Here is a 13099-nt window from a genome sequence, read left to right as displayed (position 1 = left end):
ACCTGGGCTATTCCCAGAACGCATACTCTGAGTGAGGCCCCATGTGGCTGATGTACTGTGTCTCTTCTGAACATCCTTAGTCTGCTGCCTTTCAAAGTGTTGTTGATGGATAAAGTGTGTTAAAAAAGGAAATTAATATGGCAGTGCTGTGCATGTTACCATCATCGATAAATTAACCAGCCAACACATGCCTTATAATAAAAATATTTTATTGAAATGTTCCAAACCACAGTATGATAAATGCCTGAAAAATGTTAGCTATGACATCTAAATAATCATGAATTGAGGACTTAGCAGCTCCCTTTCAGATTCAAAATATGATTTCTCTTTAAGTTATTCTATGATATCCATTTGACTATGGGATGGTTCCTACTATTGTAGTCTGTGTAAAATTTTTTCGCTTTGTAAAAAGTTATCTTTGGCTTTCTTTGGACCAAAAGCAAAGGAATAGGCAAAGTCTGGAGCCAAGTTAACAAAATTTCACATTACACACCTAAGTTTTCTTAGGTAAAGATGTCTCAGTCATGTTTGACACCAACCCCCAGCACTTTTGCCCCATGCCTCAGCACTTTTGCACTGTGCACAGCACTCTTAGGCTTGTGATGAATATGCATTAAATTACCAGGTAGTTGCTAACCACTGAGGCTGAGAGTGATATAAACAGGTGTGTACTTTTATTCCTGTTTGTATATCTTGGAATATTACCTGTATACAGATGACCTCAGTTCATAACAGGGACTTCGTCTGAATGATTGAGATATATTATATAAATTCCAGGCATTGGCCAATTGATACACCTTTTATATCTACATTTGACATTCTGGGATTCTGATGTTTTCTTTAGGCAAACTGGGAAAACAAGTTCATGATTAGCAAATTCTGATTAAGAAATTCATTGAAATGTGAGAACAGAGTTTGGCCTTCAGAATTTTAAAACATTAACAATAATTTTAAAATGATATCCTGCTATTTCATGACTTATGTGTCCTTTTACAATATTTTTTCTCTTTTTACACAAATGGGTGAGTAAATATGGCTTTAAAAATTACCAAACTGACCCCTGCCCTGTATTAAGGCACTCATAAAGGGACTAAGATTGTATCTCATTTTGCTGTAGAAGACATTGGGACTGAGAGATGTCATGTGACTTGCCCAGATTCACACAGAAATCTGAAGCCTTAGAATTCTTAGCCTTTACACTTTTATTCACCGTGACCATTAACTTGAAAGTGCATTGACTTGGAAGTGACTTTGTTTTTTTTTCCCCATTACATGTAGGACTGTGAATTACCATCTTGTCATCCTCCCCCAGCTGCCCCGGAAACGAGGAGAAGCACATACAGTGTACCAAGAACCCAGTGGCGATTTGGGTCTTGGACTCCAGTAAGAAATAGACTGGGAGAAATGGAGAGGGCAGGATGGGGGCTAATGTTCTCTGAAGTGACTGTAGAAAGTGGGATACTGTCCAGTAAGCAGCCAGTCCGAGTAACATAATCACATGATTTTACTCCAACACCCAGTGCTCAGCCACTTGTGGGAAAGGCACCCGGATGAGATACGTCAGCTGCCGAGATGAGGATGGCTCTGTGGCTGATGAGAGTGCCTGTGCTACCCTGCCTAGACCAGTGGCAAAGGAAGAATGTTCTGTGACACCCTGTGGGCAGTGGAAGGCCTTGGACTGGAGCTCTGTAAGCGAGTGGGTTATTTGGATTGGGGAGTTGGGGGATGGAGGGTCGGTGGAGTGGGGGGTCCTACTCGCAACTGTCAATAGGTAATATTTCAAAGCTGGACTTGTTTTATGATTTAAATTGTTCTGCTCCACTATGTGCAGTTAGCCAAGTGTGCAAGGACTCTTAGCTAAGTGTATAAGGAATGCACATTTTCAAAAAATGGATAAATCAGTTTACAATCTGCTTGAGTGCCCATCCTGTTGGGCTGATCAGAAATCCCGGTCTTCACTGAGTCACATTAGTATGCAGTATATTTGTAGAGGACCAAAAATGTCAGGAGAGCCGGGGGAGAGGCTCTTACTTTGAGTCTGGATTCCTCCTGTATCCTGTGGTCCCTAAAAGTCAAGTGGCTCTTGGTTTTCCCTGCCAAGAGTGGGAAGTGGGAATCCTCATCCAGTGCTGTGACCCTGCCTGCTGCGTACACTAAGCACCATCTATTAGTTTTTATAAAAGTAAAACTTTTATCTTTAGGCAGCTTCTGTTTTCTGCTCTACACAAAGCCCAGAGTTCAGGAAATAGATTAGGATAGTTGAGGAGAGGGCATAAGGAGAATGGAGATTCATATCTCAATAAATATCATAATACACATAGAGAAATTTGAAAGTGCAATGAAATAGACCTGTGTAGAAACCCAGACCGTGGCTTTTACTTGTTTCATGGCCTTGAGCAATCTGGTTTAGGAAAGAAGACCAAAAAGAATACACTTTACAGGTTTGATGTGGGGATTGAGATTTTATGTATGTTAAATGCTTAGAAGAAAGTACTACTCAATAAATAGTAGATAATCTCACTCTCACGCCTTGAGCCTTCAAACACTGATCCATGCATCCATTCATCCATCTGTCCATCCATCTGTCAGTTCATCTTCTCTAAGATACATCTGTCTACTCACCAGATGTTTGTGAAAGTTTGCTAGAGAAAGAGCAGTGAAGAATGAATAGTAAAGTCTCCACCCTCGTGGAGATTATTCCAATGGAGGATCCAGTCAATGAACAAATAAGGAAGTGTATAATATAGCAACAGGTGCTGATAAATCCTAGAAAGAAGTCAAGAGGAGAAATGGAATAGAGAAAGATGGGATGTGCTTTTAAACAGGGTGGTGGTTAAAAAAGGCCTGACATTGAGCAGGACCTGAGTGAAGTGAGGGAGTGACCCACATGGGTATCTAAGTGATACAGCAAAAGGAGGCAGTAGGTATGAAGCCCCTCAGATGGAAGTGTTCTTCGCATGTTCAAGAAGCATCAGTAAGGCCAGCATAGCTGGAGTGCAGTGAGTGTTGAATATTAGATGGGTCAAAGAGGTAGTCAGTGGCTACATCATAAAGGGCATAGTAGATCAGTGTATCAGTATATCAGATTTGGGATATTATTCAAATGAATTGGAAAATCACTGGAAGGAGGATGGGATTTGACTTTTGTTTTAATGGGTTATGTTCTGTGATGCATAGACAGCAGACTCAGGTGAGGAGTGTCCAGATCCGAAGCAAAGCTCAGCTGAAAGCCCGTTGCATGGTCCTGGCAAGGGAAGGTGATGTGTTGGACTAGGGAGGTGATGATGCAGACTGTAAGAAGCGGCTGAATTTGGGGGATATATTTTGAATACTGAGCTGACAGATTTCTCACTGAAATGGAAATGGGGTGGGAGAAAAAGAGAAGAAACAAGGATGATCCCAAGGATTTTGGCCTGAGCAATTTGGGAAAGTGGTGGGCCATTTACAAAAATACACATTCAGGAATTTTCAACCCCTCCACCAAATGACTGACCCTTTCTCTTTCTGAACATTCAACCTAGTGCTCTGTGACCTGTGGGCAAGGTAGGGCAACCCGGCAAGTAGTGTGTGTCAACTACAGTGACCACGTGATCGATCGGAGCGAGTGCGACCAGGATTATATCCCAGAAACCGACCAGGACTGTTCCATGTCACCATGTCCTCAGAGGACCCCAGACAGTGGCTTAGCTCAGCATCCCTTCCAAAATGAGGACTATCGTCCCCGGAGTGCCAGCCCTGGCCGCACCCACGTGCTCGGTGGAAACCAGTGGAGAACTGGCCCCTGGGGAGCAGTGAGTATTCCCTGAAGTCTTTCTGTAGTTTGCTTGCTTCTCTTTCACTTGAGGTTGGTTTGGGGAAAAACAGACTAGAAACACCTTTACAACATATTTTTTTCTTTACAAAGGATTGACATTGTGCATTTTCATTTGCTTTGAGTAACCCGTAATGGATTAATTATAGCCCCTGATGATACTGCCTGCGTGTTCCTATAAGCAGTCTGGATTGGGTGGAGAAAGGGGATGTCACGGCTAGGTGATGTAATCACGTGGCCTCCTGGAAGGTATCATGAATACCATCATGATTCATCCTGGAGGCCACAGGCAGTTCATAACAGTAGGAGAATTAGGAAGACAGAGAAACTTTTCTGAAAGGGAATGCTTAATGAAGGTAACTTTCCTTTCTACTATTTTCCAGAAGAGTGCAGTCTCAAAGCATGGTTGCTGTATAATTTGCAGTGGTAGGTCATTGTCCTGGATTAGCAGGAAATTATAGTCTAGGTAAGATTTGTGTTTAGAAAAGAAATACCCTAACCTAGTAGTTATCAACAGAAGCCCTGAGGGAAGATGCCTTGGTTTGGTCCGCACTTTCAAATCTGGGGACCTTCTACAGGTCCCTTCTCCTCTTTGAGCCTCAGTTCCCTCATCTTTAAAATGAGGATAACAATAATCCTTGCTTTCTTGGGTTGTTGTAAGAATTAAATGAGATGCTGCAAATAAAGTGCTTTGTGCCCTGTTTGCCACAGAGTGAGAACTTAATAAATGTCAGCAGTTGTCTTTATTATTATTGTTATCATTGTCCTTCAAGTTAGGAAGGTCTTGACAAATACCTGCTATCAAAGGAAAAGTATGCTTTGGGATGCTTTAATGTTTTCACTAAATAATTTTCAAAAAAAACAGTATGCTGTGGAATACCAGACATGTTGAATGGAATTGCAGGAGGGGAAGGGTTTTAAAGGATCCTGGGTAGGGATGTAGTTAGGTGTTTATTAATTATTCAGGGGTCTTCTTTTTAATTGTTTACTATTAGTTTCCTTCTAGTACTGCTAATTCTGTTTAATTGTTTCTCGGCTAAAAAGAATTAGAAGGAAGCCGTCTGTTTCCCACCGTGGTTATGTTTCAGTAAATTAGATGTACTCTCCGATGAATACTAATTAGCCACTGAGCATTTGCAGCCACTGTCTGTGCTGGTTGTGTGCAGATCAGCTGCAAGTTGCCCAAGACCCTAGCCATCCAATCCCCCTCTTTTGCTTTCCACTTTTGGGCTTCCTTTGCCTGGGTTAGAAGAGATTTCAGTTCTGAGAAAGTAAAGGGTGATCCGGGAAAATAATCATTGAGTGTCTCATGGTTTTTCCTTGTTGACAGAATTCAAAACACACACATGTAGTCTAATGATAGCACTAGGATTTAAAGAGAGCATTTTAGTGCCATGCTTATTTAGGACTACATTTGGGGATGATGCATTCCTTTAAGATTGAATGATTCTGGCCTTGGGCAGAGCTCCCAATTAGGGAGGATTAGGTAAGCTTTTTGTAGCGATGGGTAATACCATTCTTTTCCTCATTGTGCCTGTTTTTTGTTTGGAGATTTTTTTCCCACTAAGTTAAGTGAGGCTGAAGCTGGACAATGCGATTTTCAGTCTTAGCTTGATGTGTCTGACCTACTCTCAGGAGGATGAAGGATGTACATCATCTTTGCACTGCATTGTGTGGTATATAATCCATACTTGGTCTTCCTGCCTTCCATGGCAGAAAAGGCAGCAAAGTGCTATAAACACTGGAGAATGGGAATCAAGTTTTTCAGTGATTTCTGGAGTAAGAACTTCATTTTACAATACATTTCTGCATACACTTGAGCAAGGTGTGTGACCAATTAGGGATTTTGCAAACAAAAGAAACGAAATTGACTCTTTCAAGTGAAAGAAAAACAAAGCTGTTCATTTAGCCCCAGTAGGGACAAGGACCAGAGCATCTTCAGGGCTCTAGCTCAGGGGCTGGCAAGTTTTGTCTGCAGAGGGCCAGATAGTAAATCTTTTCAGCTGTGTGAACCATAGTCTCCGTCGCAGCTAATCAGCTGTGTGTTGCAGCACAAAAGCAGGCATAGACAATATGTAAATAAGTGGGCATGGCTCTGTTCCAATAAAACCTTATTTCTAAAGACAGGTGGTAGCCTACATTTGCTCTTTGGGCTGTGGCTGGCCAACTCTTGATCTAAATAGAGGGGTAACTAAGGGATAACATCTTTAGAGAATTTCTGTCTTAATTAATCTCTTTTAAGCCTATGCCACTCTTGAGTTATTCTGCCGAGGATTCAGATTCCAAGGAAACTCTGGTTGCCCACCGCTGACCACAATAGGGCACAGCATCTTAATCGACAGACCAAGATGGCACCTACAGTGGGGAGGAATGGTTTCTCAAAGGAAATTTTGCTGCCAGAAGTAAGGGAAAAGATATTAATTTGAGCAGGTAGAAAAAAAAAATATCTATCACCCTTTGTTTCTCTAAAGGCCATTCTCCTTTATTTTGTCTACTGTGGATGACAAATCTCAGGTATGTTTCACTAATAGATACAGGGTTTGTTTAAATAAATGTTTACCTCAGAAAATGTTGTCATTTAAAGAAGACAAGAACTTAGTTAACAAAAGTCCAGACTGAAAGTCTGCAACATGGAAGAATGGAACTAAGAATCCCTGTTAATCAAATAATGGCAAAATTAGACCTGGAGAAGGGTTATGTACAATACTTCATCTGTCTGTGGGAGTATAAAGACCCAAGCAGGCTCAAAACGTGCAGTGCTGCTGCCTGGCCCAAGCTGAGAACTATCGCCAGTCCTTCAGTTGGATTCTCAGTAGGAAGCATCCAGTTGCTCCCTGGGTGGCCAGTGGATTGGTTGACCTCAGATTGGGTATTCCTCTTTGTACCCGTCAGCCATATTGGAGAGAGAATACCATGTACTTTCTAGAGCTGTTCCTTCCAGAATCTTTAACTGGACCAGGTAGCAAATCCTGTGACCAACAATATGGGAGACAAAAGGGATACCAGTTATAACATTAAGGCCTTCCCCAAGGAGCCTACCATTTTACTGGGGCAATAAAGCTGGCCCCTGACATAATAAAGGAATGATACAAGATTATATTATCAAAGGGAAAGCTCAAGGACCAAGATATAGATTACAAATCTATCTATACCATGAAAGGCCCTTCCTAAATTCTGGTCCTCAAACAAAGCTAATTAAAATCATAGTTCTCTGCTTTTTATTATGTACTAAGCTGTTTGAAAGTAGGAAGGTAGGAAGTAAGGCCAGGCATGGTGGCTCACTCCTGTAATTCTAGCACTTTAGGAGGACTGCTTGAAGCTAGGAGTTTGAGATCAGTTGGGGCAACATAGTGAGTCCCTGTCTCTACAAAAAATTTTTTAAAAATTAGCCAGGCATGATAGTGTGTACCAGTGGTCCTAGCTACATGGGAGACTGAGATGGAAGATGGCTTGAGCTGAGAGGTTGAGGCCATAGTAAGGTATGATCATACCACTGTGTTCCACCCTGGGTGACAGAGCAAAACCCCATCTCAAAAAAAAAGGTAGGAAATGAATATTTTACAGTTTAGAGTAAGTATACCAGAATCCTCAAAGAATAAAGGTAAAATTTTTGTAACTTGAAAAATACCTAAATATTTTCTCAAGAGGAAGTAATAAATCTATTATCTGGCTCTACAATGAAAAATTAAATCCAATATAAAATGAAAATGTAGGTACCGATTTAAAAACACTTAAGATTTGACCAGCATGGGCAGGGAAGTTAATAGTGGTCCAGTTCAATGGGCAACAAAATATATTCACATCTTGATACCAAAGAAGCTGACCAGCAAGAAGCAATGTTTGATAGAGCCTATTTTGAAGTAACACTGATGTGAGCTACGATTAGCTAGAAAGCAAAAATCAGCCTTCAGAACCTGAAACTAACAACATATTTGCAGACGCAGTTTGAGTCTTGATAAATCTTGAGAAATACATTGCTTTGAGGACCAGATGGTTATTTTACAAGCAAACTGATTTCACAAGGGTCAGAGCAAAGGACACTAGCAAATGTTTTGGCTTTAAAAAGATAAGGAAATTATAGAAAGATGAAAACACTTCAGGTGTAAATAAATAAGTGAGCTATGAGAAGCTCGCGTGGGAAATGAACTGATATGCAAACATAACACCATGACAAACCATGAAAGAGAGTATGTTAGACTGAAAGTGCAGCCGAGGCTTGGCTGCAAGAAGAAATTCAATTAAGTTCATTGGGGAAGTAAAAAATAAATAAAACAGGTCTTGCTACCATTAGCCACCGAAGTTCAGGCTGTTTTAAACAGAGAGAAAGGAACATTTTATTGGCTAGGAAATGATGTCTAAATGACATTTCATGATGTTTTCCTGGAGTAACTGAATGAGTTCATATAGAAGCTTGATTTCAACGACTAGCAATTCATTAAGCATGTAAGTTGACCTCTATGTTGAAGGGGAAATCAAATATTCGTTCTAAATAGGCACTTGCAGTTTTGAAAAGAAAAGAATTTCCAAATAAACTGTGGTTGTCCATCAGCACCTCTGTACCTCTTAGAGATGCAGAGGGGATAAGGAAAGACAGTTAAGTGGCCTGCCTTGGAAGTCACATTAGGCATTTATGGAACCCCTGCGGAGGGCCTGAGGCACACCAGAGGAGGAGCCACATTGCTGCCTCCAGATGTGTCTATAAGATGTGTACATGAAACAACCCCACAATGGGGAAGCTCTCGGGTTCTGATTGCTTTTTGTCCTTTGTGGATGACTTGAGATTGCTTTTCAGCACAGTGGTCTTAACCTTTCAACTAGCTGCTTTTGTGTTCCTAAGATGGAGATTGAGGTGGCGATTAACTTGTCAACTGATGTGTTTAGTGTTCTAGTACCTGTGCTGGCGGATCCCAGCGGCGTGTTGTTGTATGTCAGGATGAAAATGGATACACCGCAAACGACTGCGTGGAGAGAATAAAACCTGATGAGCAAAGAGCCTGTGAATCCGGCCCTTGCCCTCAGTGGGCTTATGGCAGCTGGGGAGAGGTGAGAGTGAACTATCCGTCTATAAACACAGAGGAATTGTGTTAACCAAACTGGATCAGTCGTTCAGATTTTATTTTAAGGAAAAAGAACCAGCTCTAATAGAAGCTTCTGGAGTGGGGATTAACTAGGAAACCTGTCTTATTACATTCTGGACCATTTTAAAGTGCTTCTATTACCACTAAGAGACAGCTTGGGTATATAGGTAAGAAAAATTAGAAGAGAATACAGATAAATACTAGTATAAATTGTTTGCTTACCTCTGATGAATAAAAAGTAGATGCTTTTAAAGTGATCAGAAATATTTATTAAATCAGTCCATGGAAGCCTTGCCCTCTTGGTAGTTTTGTGGTGTTTGTGTTATGCCCTGTTCCCATGGCATAATGTCTCCCAATATTCCAAGTCCCTAATGAAACCAGATCGAATAAGTGCTATAACTCCTATGAAAGATGATATGTTTTTATTGTGGATGTGAGTAGTTAGCTGTGTGTTTTCAAACATGGAATTCTTTAGCTGCTACCTTTTCAGAGTTGCCTCTGACAACTGATAAGGGACAAAAACTAAGTTTATTTATAAATTAACTTTATAAATTAATTTATAATTTTTATTTATTTTATATATAAATTAATAAATAAATTTTATTTATAAAAATAATTTATTCTTGAATAAATTAAAATAAATTTTTAAATGTCTTAAAAAATAAATAATAATATTTCTCAGTATTAGAAGCTGAGAAAACCATATTCTGTTCCCAGCTATGCCTCTTAAAAGTTTTGTGACCCTGGCAGATAATGTAGTATCTGCCAAATGCTTATATTTTCATCTGTAACTAAGGATAATAATGGCACCAACTTCTTAGTATTTATGACCGTGATATGAGATAGTACCTGTCAAATGCCTAGTACATAGCCTTTCATCAAGTAACTGATACTATAATGTAATGATAATTAATGTTAAGAATAAGTATTATCATTAAGAATACTGTGATTAAGTGGAGATTTTAGCCCCTATTATACATAGGGCTTAGATGCTTATTGTTTTATGTTCAATTAACTAAGAATATATCTCTCTATTCTTGAATTCACAGGGAGCGCACATATTTAAAGTTTGTTGAGTTGTTCTGTCTTGACTATAACATTTATCAAATAAAACATGAGAAATAACACCTTGGAGGTCCCAGTGCCAAGAGGGGGAAAAAGACAAATGAGACTGATGGGCATGTTAGTCCACATCCTTGGCTAACTGAAATCACATGTCCACATTTCATGGTTGCATCCACGTAACCTAGTAGTCATAGGCAGTCATAACAGGGCTTTTGTTGACTTTCATTGACAGTTGCATCATTCTGGAGAGCTTTGTTGAAGGGAAAGAAAGGGGAATGAGCCTTTGTGACTCATGTATTGTGGATTTCCCAAAACCTCCTCACAAAGTTCTGTCCTGTGGGGCCTGTGATTAAGCTTCTGTAATTGGATTTAGGCCAGAAGAATACATGAACTTGCTGGGATGCTTTGCTGTCAGCACAGACCAGATCATTCCAAATTCTGTGGGAGATCTGGCCTTGGCACAGCAGGGAAAGCAAATGTCAGTGTTGCTGGATTTGAGCACAGCAGCACTGTCCAAGAAATACAACGTGTTCCTGCCTCAGAAGATTAGATCTAGCCAGGAGTCAGAACCTTACCCAGTGTTCCCACCATCCTGTTTATTCATCAAGGGGAAAGTCATAGTTGTCCTCAGATTCAGAAATACAGTAAAATGGTTTAGCGTCATAAAAGGCTATAGAGACTGAAATGAGAGAACAGCCAAGCATTGGTGACAGCTTCTTAGAAGTTGCCAGAAAATTGAACCGGTTAAGTTATTATCTCCTTTGTTTGGTATTGGGTAGTTTTTGTTTGTTTATTTTTCTTTTGGTTTAGTTTGGCTTGATTTGGTTTGGTTTGGTTTTGTATTTCTCAAAGAATCTTTGACACTTGCTAACAGATTGGCCCTGATCAAGTTAATTAACCTCCCTTCATCTTTATTGCTTCATATATAAGATGGGACAAATAATTATACTCCTCTTGATTGGATAATATATGCAAAAGCCCTCAGTGCATGTGAAGAGAAAGCACTCAATAACTAATACCTGCCATTAAGGTAGGAGAGCCTTGGGTCTGTTTCCCATATCACTACTGGTAATTTACCCTGGTTCCATCTGTCAGAGGCTTACCTTGCTCAATGCCATAACTGAGTTTAGGGAGAAAGAAAATTTGTCATTGGTCTTTCAGACAAAATAACTTCAGCCTTCCTTTTCCTTCTTCTAGTGCACAAAGCTGTGTGGTGGAGGTATGAGAACAAGACTGGTGGTCTGTCAGCGGTCCAATGGTGAACGGTTTCCAGATTTGAGCTGTGAAATTCTTGATAAACCTCCCGATCGTGAGCAGTGTAACACACATGCTTGTCCACACAACGCTGCATGGAGTACTGGCCCTTGGAGCTCGGTACGGCCCTAACTATTCATGTTTGTTAACCAAACTATCTAATTGCAAGGTATTCTGGGGCACTCCTCTGCGGCAGATAATTGTCACCCTGACAAGGGCATCCCAGAAACTCTGCTATAAATAGTCTATTATTTTCTCCATATTGACACATAATAGAATTAACTTTTTATGATATTGCCAAAGTGACTTTACAGAATATGTGTACCTCATACAGGACCTGGAGCCAAGAAGTAGCTGCCTTTTCTTAGCAGAAATACACACAGACACATACACACGCACTGATTTTAGCAGAAAACTCAACAGCAGACATTCTTTCCTTTTCTAAGCTCTAGTAGTTTTGACTTTTTGGGAAAGATACCTGCTTATTGAGGCCAAAGCAATTTTTCTTCAGTGACTGTAATTTTCCTGTGTGACTCGGGTACAGCTCTCAACATAATCTGTACAAAGGCTGTGCCCACAAAATATACTAAAATCATTTTGAAAATGCAAAAGACCAAAAATGAAACAGGTAACCTGGTGCCTGTTATGGTGTCGGAAATGTTCTCTCTCTTGCACAGAGACAGGAAGCTCCTTTGAGACCATTTTTGCTTTGGTCCTAGTCTTCCTTTGCTATCTGCTTAGCCAGCAGCTGACATGGTGAGACAGGTTTGCCACTGTAAATACAATGCAAACTTTGGGGCAGCTCTTGGCAAACAGAAGGATCAGCTGTGTCAAAACAATATTTTGGCTGAGTTGTGCCCATAAGCTGTGGAGCCGTTAGGGCTGTTTTATGTAAATAGAGTAAAAATGGTCCTGTAAATACGTTAATTGCACTGAAGCTGAATTTAGTATTATATTAAGTCATACCCATAATGTTTTTTATTCAATGTGGTTCTGACAAGTCAACCATCTCTGAAACCAGCTAAGGAGTGGATTAAGTAAAGTGACATGGTTAATACCTATTGACATTTCTAAGAGTCAAGGGTTTCAATGGCTGGGGTCGTGTCTGCAGGTATAACACTAACTATATAATCACTGTACTTCGTATTAAGTAGAAATCTAGAAGAATTTGGAGCATTATCTCTACTGGTACTATTTAGCTGGACTATAAGTATTTTCTTCCAGAGTTTAAAAAATGCCACTCTGAGTCAGAGAGCTCTGGTTTATTGTACCTCTAGTCAATTCACTAGGAGTATTTTGCCTATAAAATGGCACCTTCCCCACATGAAAATTTTTGAAGATCAGAAACAACCTTAGAATGTCAAGAACATCTTCTGACATTCCCACCTTCCCTCGTCGCCTATTACATGTTATTTTTCATGAAGTTTCCTCTTGAGCTCATTATATTTTCATCCAGTTTACTTAACCAACAGCAACACTAGTGCCAGAGTTATGTTTCAGAAAGTCTACTAGCTCTCCACAAAGAGGTATTTCACTAATTTTGACCAAAAAAACCCCAAATACTTTTAACACTAAAGAAGGAATACACAAGCCTATTTATTGCATGTTCTTGTGGTTTGGTGAAAAAAAAGAATATTTTTCCTTGTGCATTTTACTTCTCAGACTCAATTCCATTGATCATTCTATATTTATCTCTCCATGAATAATTATTTGGGAAAATGGAGGGGAAATCCTATAGTCTTAGAGAATTATAAATTATTTTCCATAGTATTCTCTTCCTTAAACACTTTCTAAATACACTGTAATTTTTTACACAGGATCACTACCCTCCCCTGCAGATATTTTAAGGGCACAAATGTTTAAATTTTAAAACATGAATTGCTAATTATTG

The 13099-nt window shown here is 39.8% G+C and overlaps 1 protein-coding gene across 9 annotated transcripts in view; it reads left to right on the top strand.

Moving 5' to 3' along the window:
- Positions 1-13099, top strand: part of ADAMTS9 (ADAM metallopeptidase with thrombospondin type 1 motif 9) — a 170608-nt gene that overhangs the window by 85451 nt on the left and 72058 nt on the right. For all 9 annotated transcript variants that reach the window (XR_013527414.1, XR_013527413.1, XM_078351404.1 and 6 more), the window contains 5 exons: positions 1279-1383; positions 1521-1688; positions 3522-3791; positions 8693-8854; positions 11152-11328. Coding sequence is in view for 7 of the 9 variants with exons in the window: in XM_078351404.1 (XP_078207530.1) it covers positions 1279-1383; positions 1521-1688; positions 3522-3791; positions 8693-8854; positions 11152-11328 (882 nt within the window). In the remaining 2 variants the exon portion in view is untranslated. The remainder of the gene's footprint in view (positions 1-1278; positions 1384-1520; positions 1689-3521; positions 3792-8692; positions 8855-11151; positions 11329-13099) is intronic.

Source organism: Callithrix jacchus, chromosome 15 (assembly GCF_049354715.1).
Source record: "Callithrix jacchus isolate 240 chromosome 15, calJac240_pri, whole genome shotgun sequence".
In the NCBI taxonomy this organism is placed as follows: domain Eukaryota; kingdom Metazoa; phylum Chordata; class Mammalia; order Primates; family Cebidae; genus Callithrix; species Callithrix jacchus.
The sequence above is the reverse complement of the archived record's forward strand: the minus strand, read 5'-3'. Positions and strand labels throughout refer to the sequence as shown.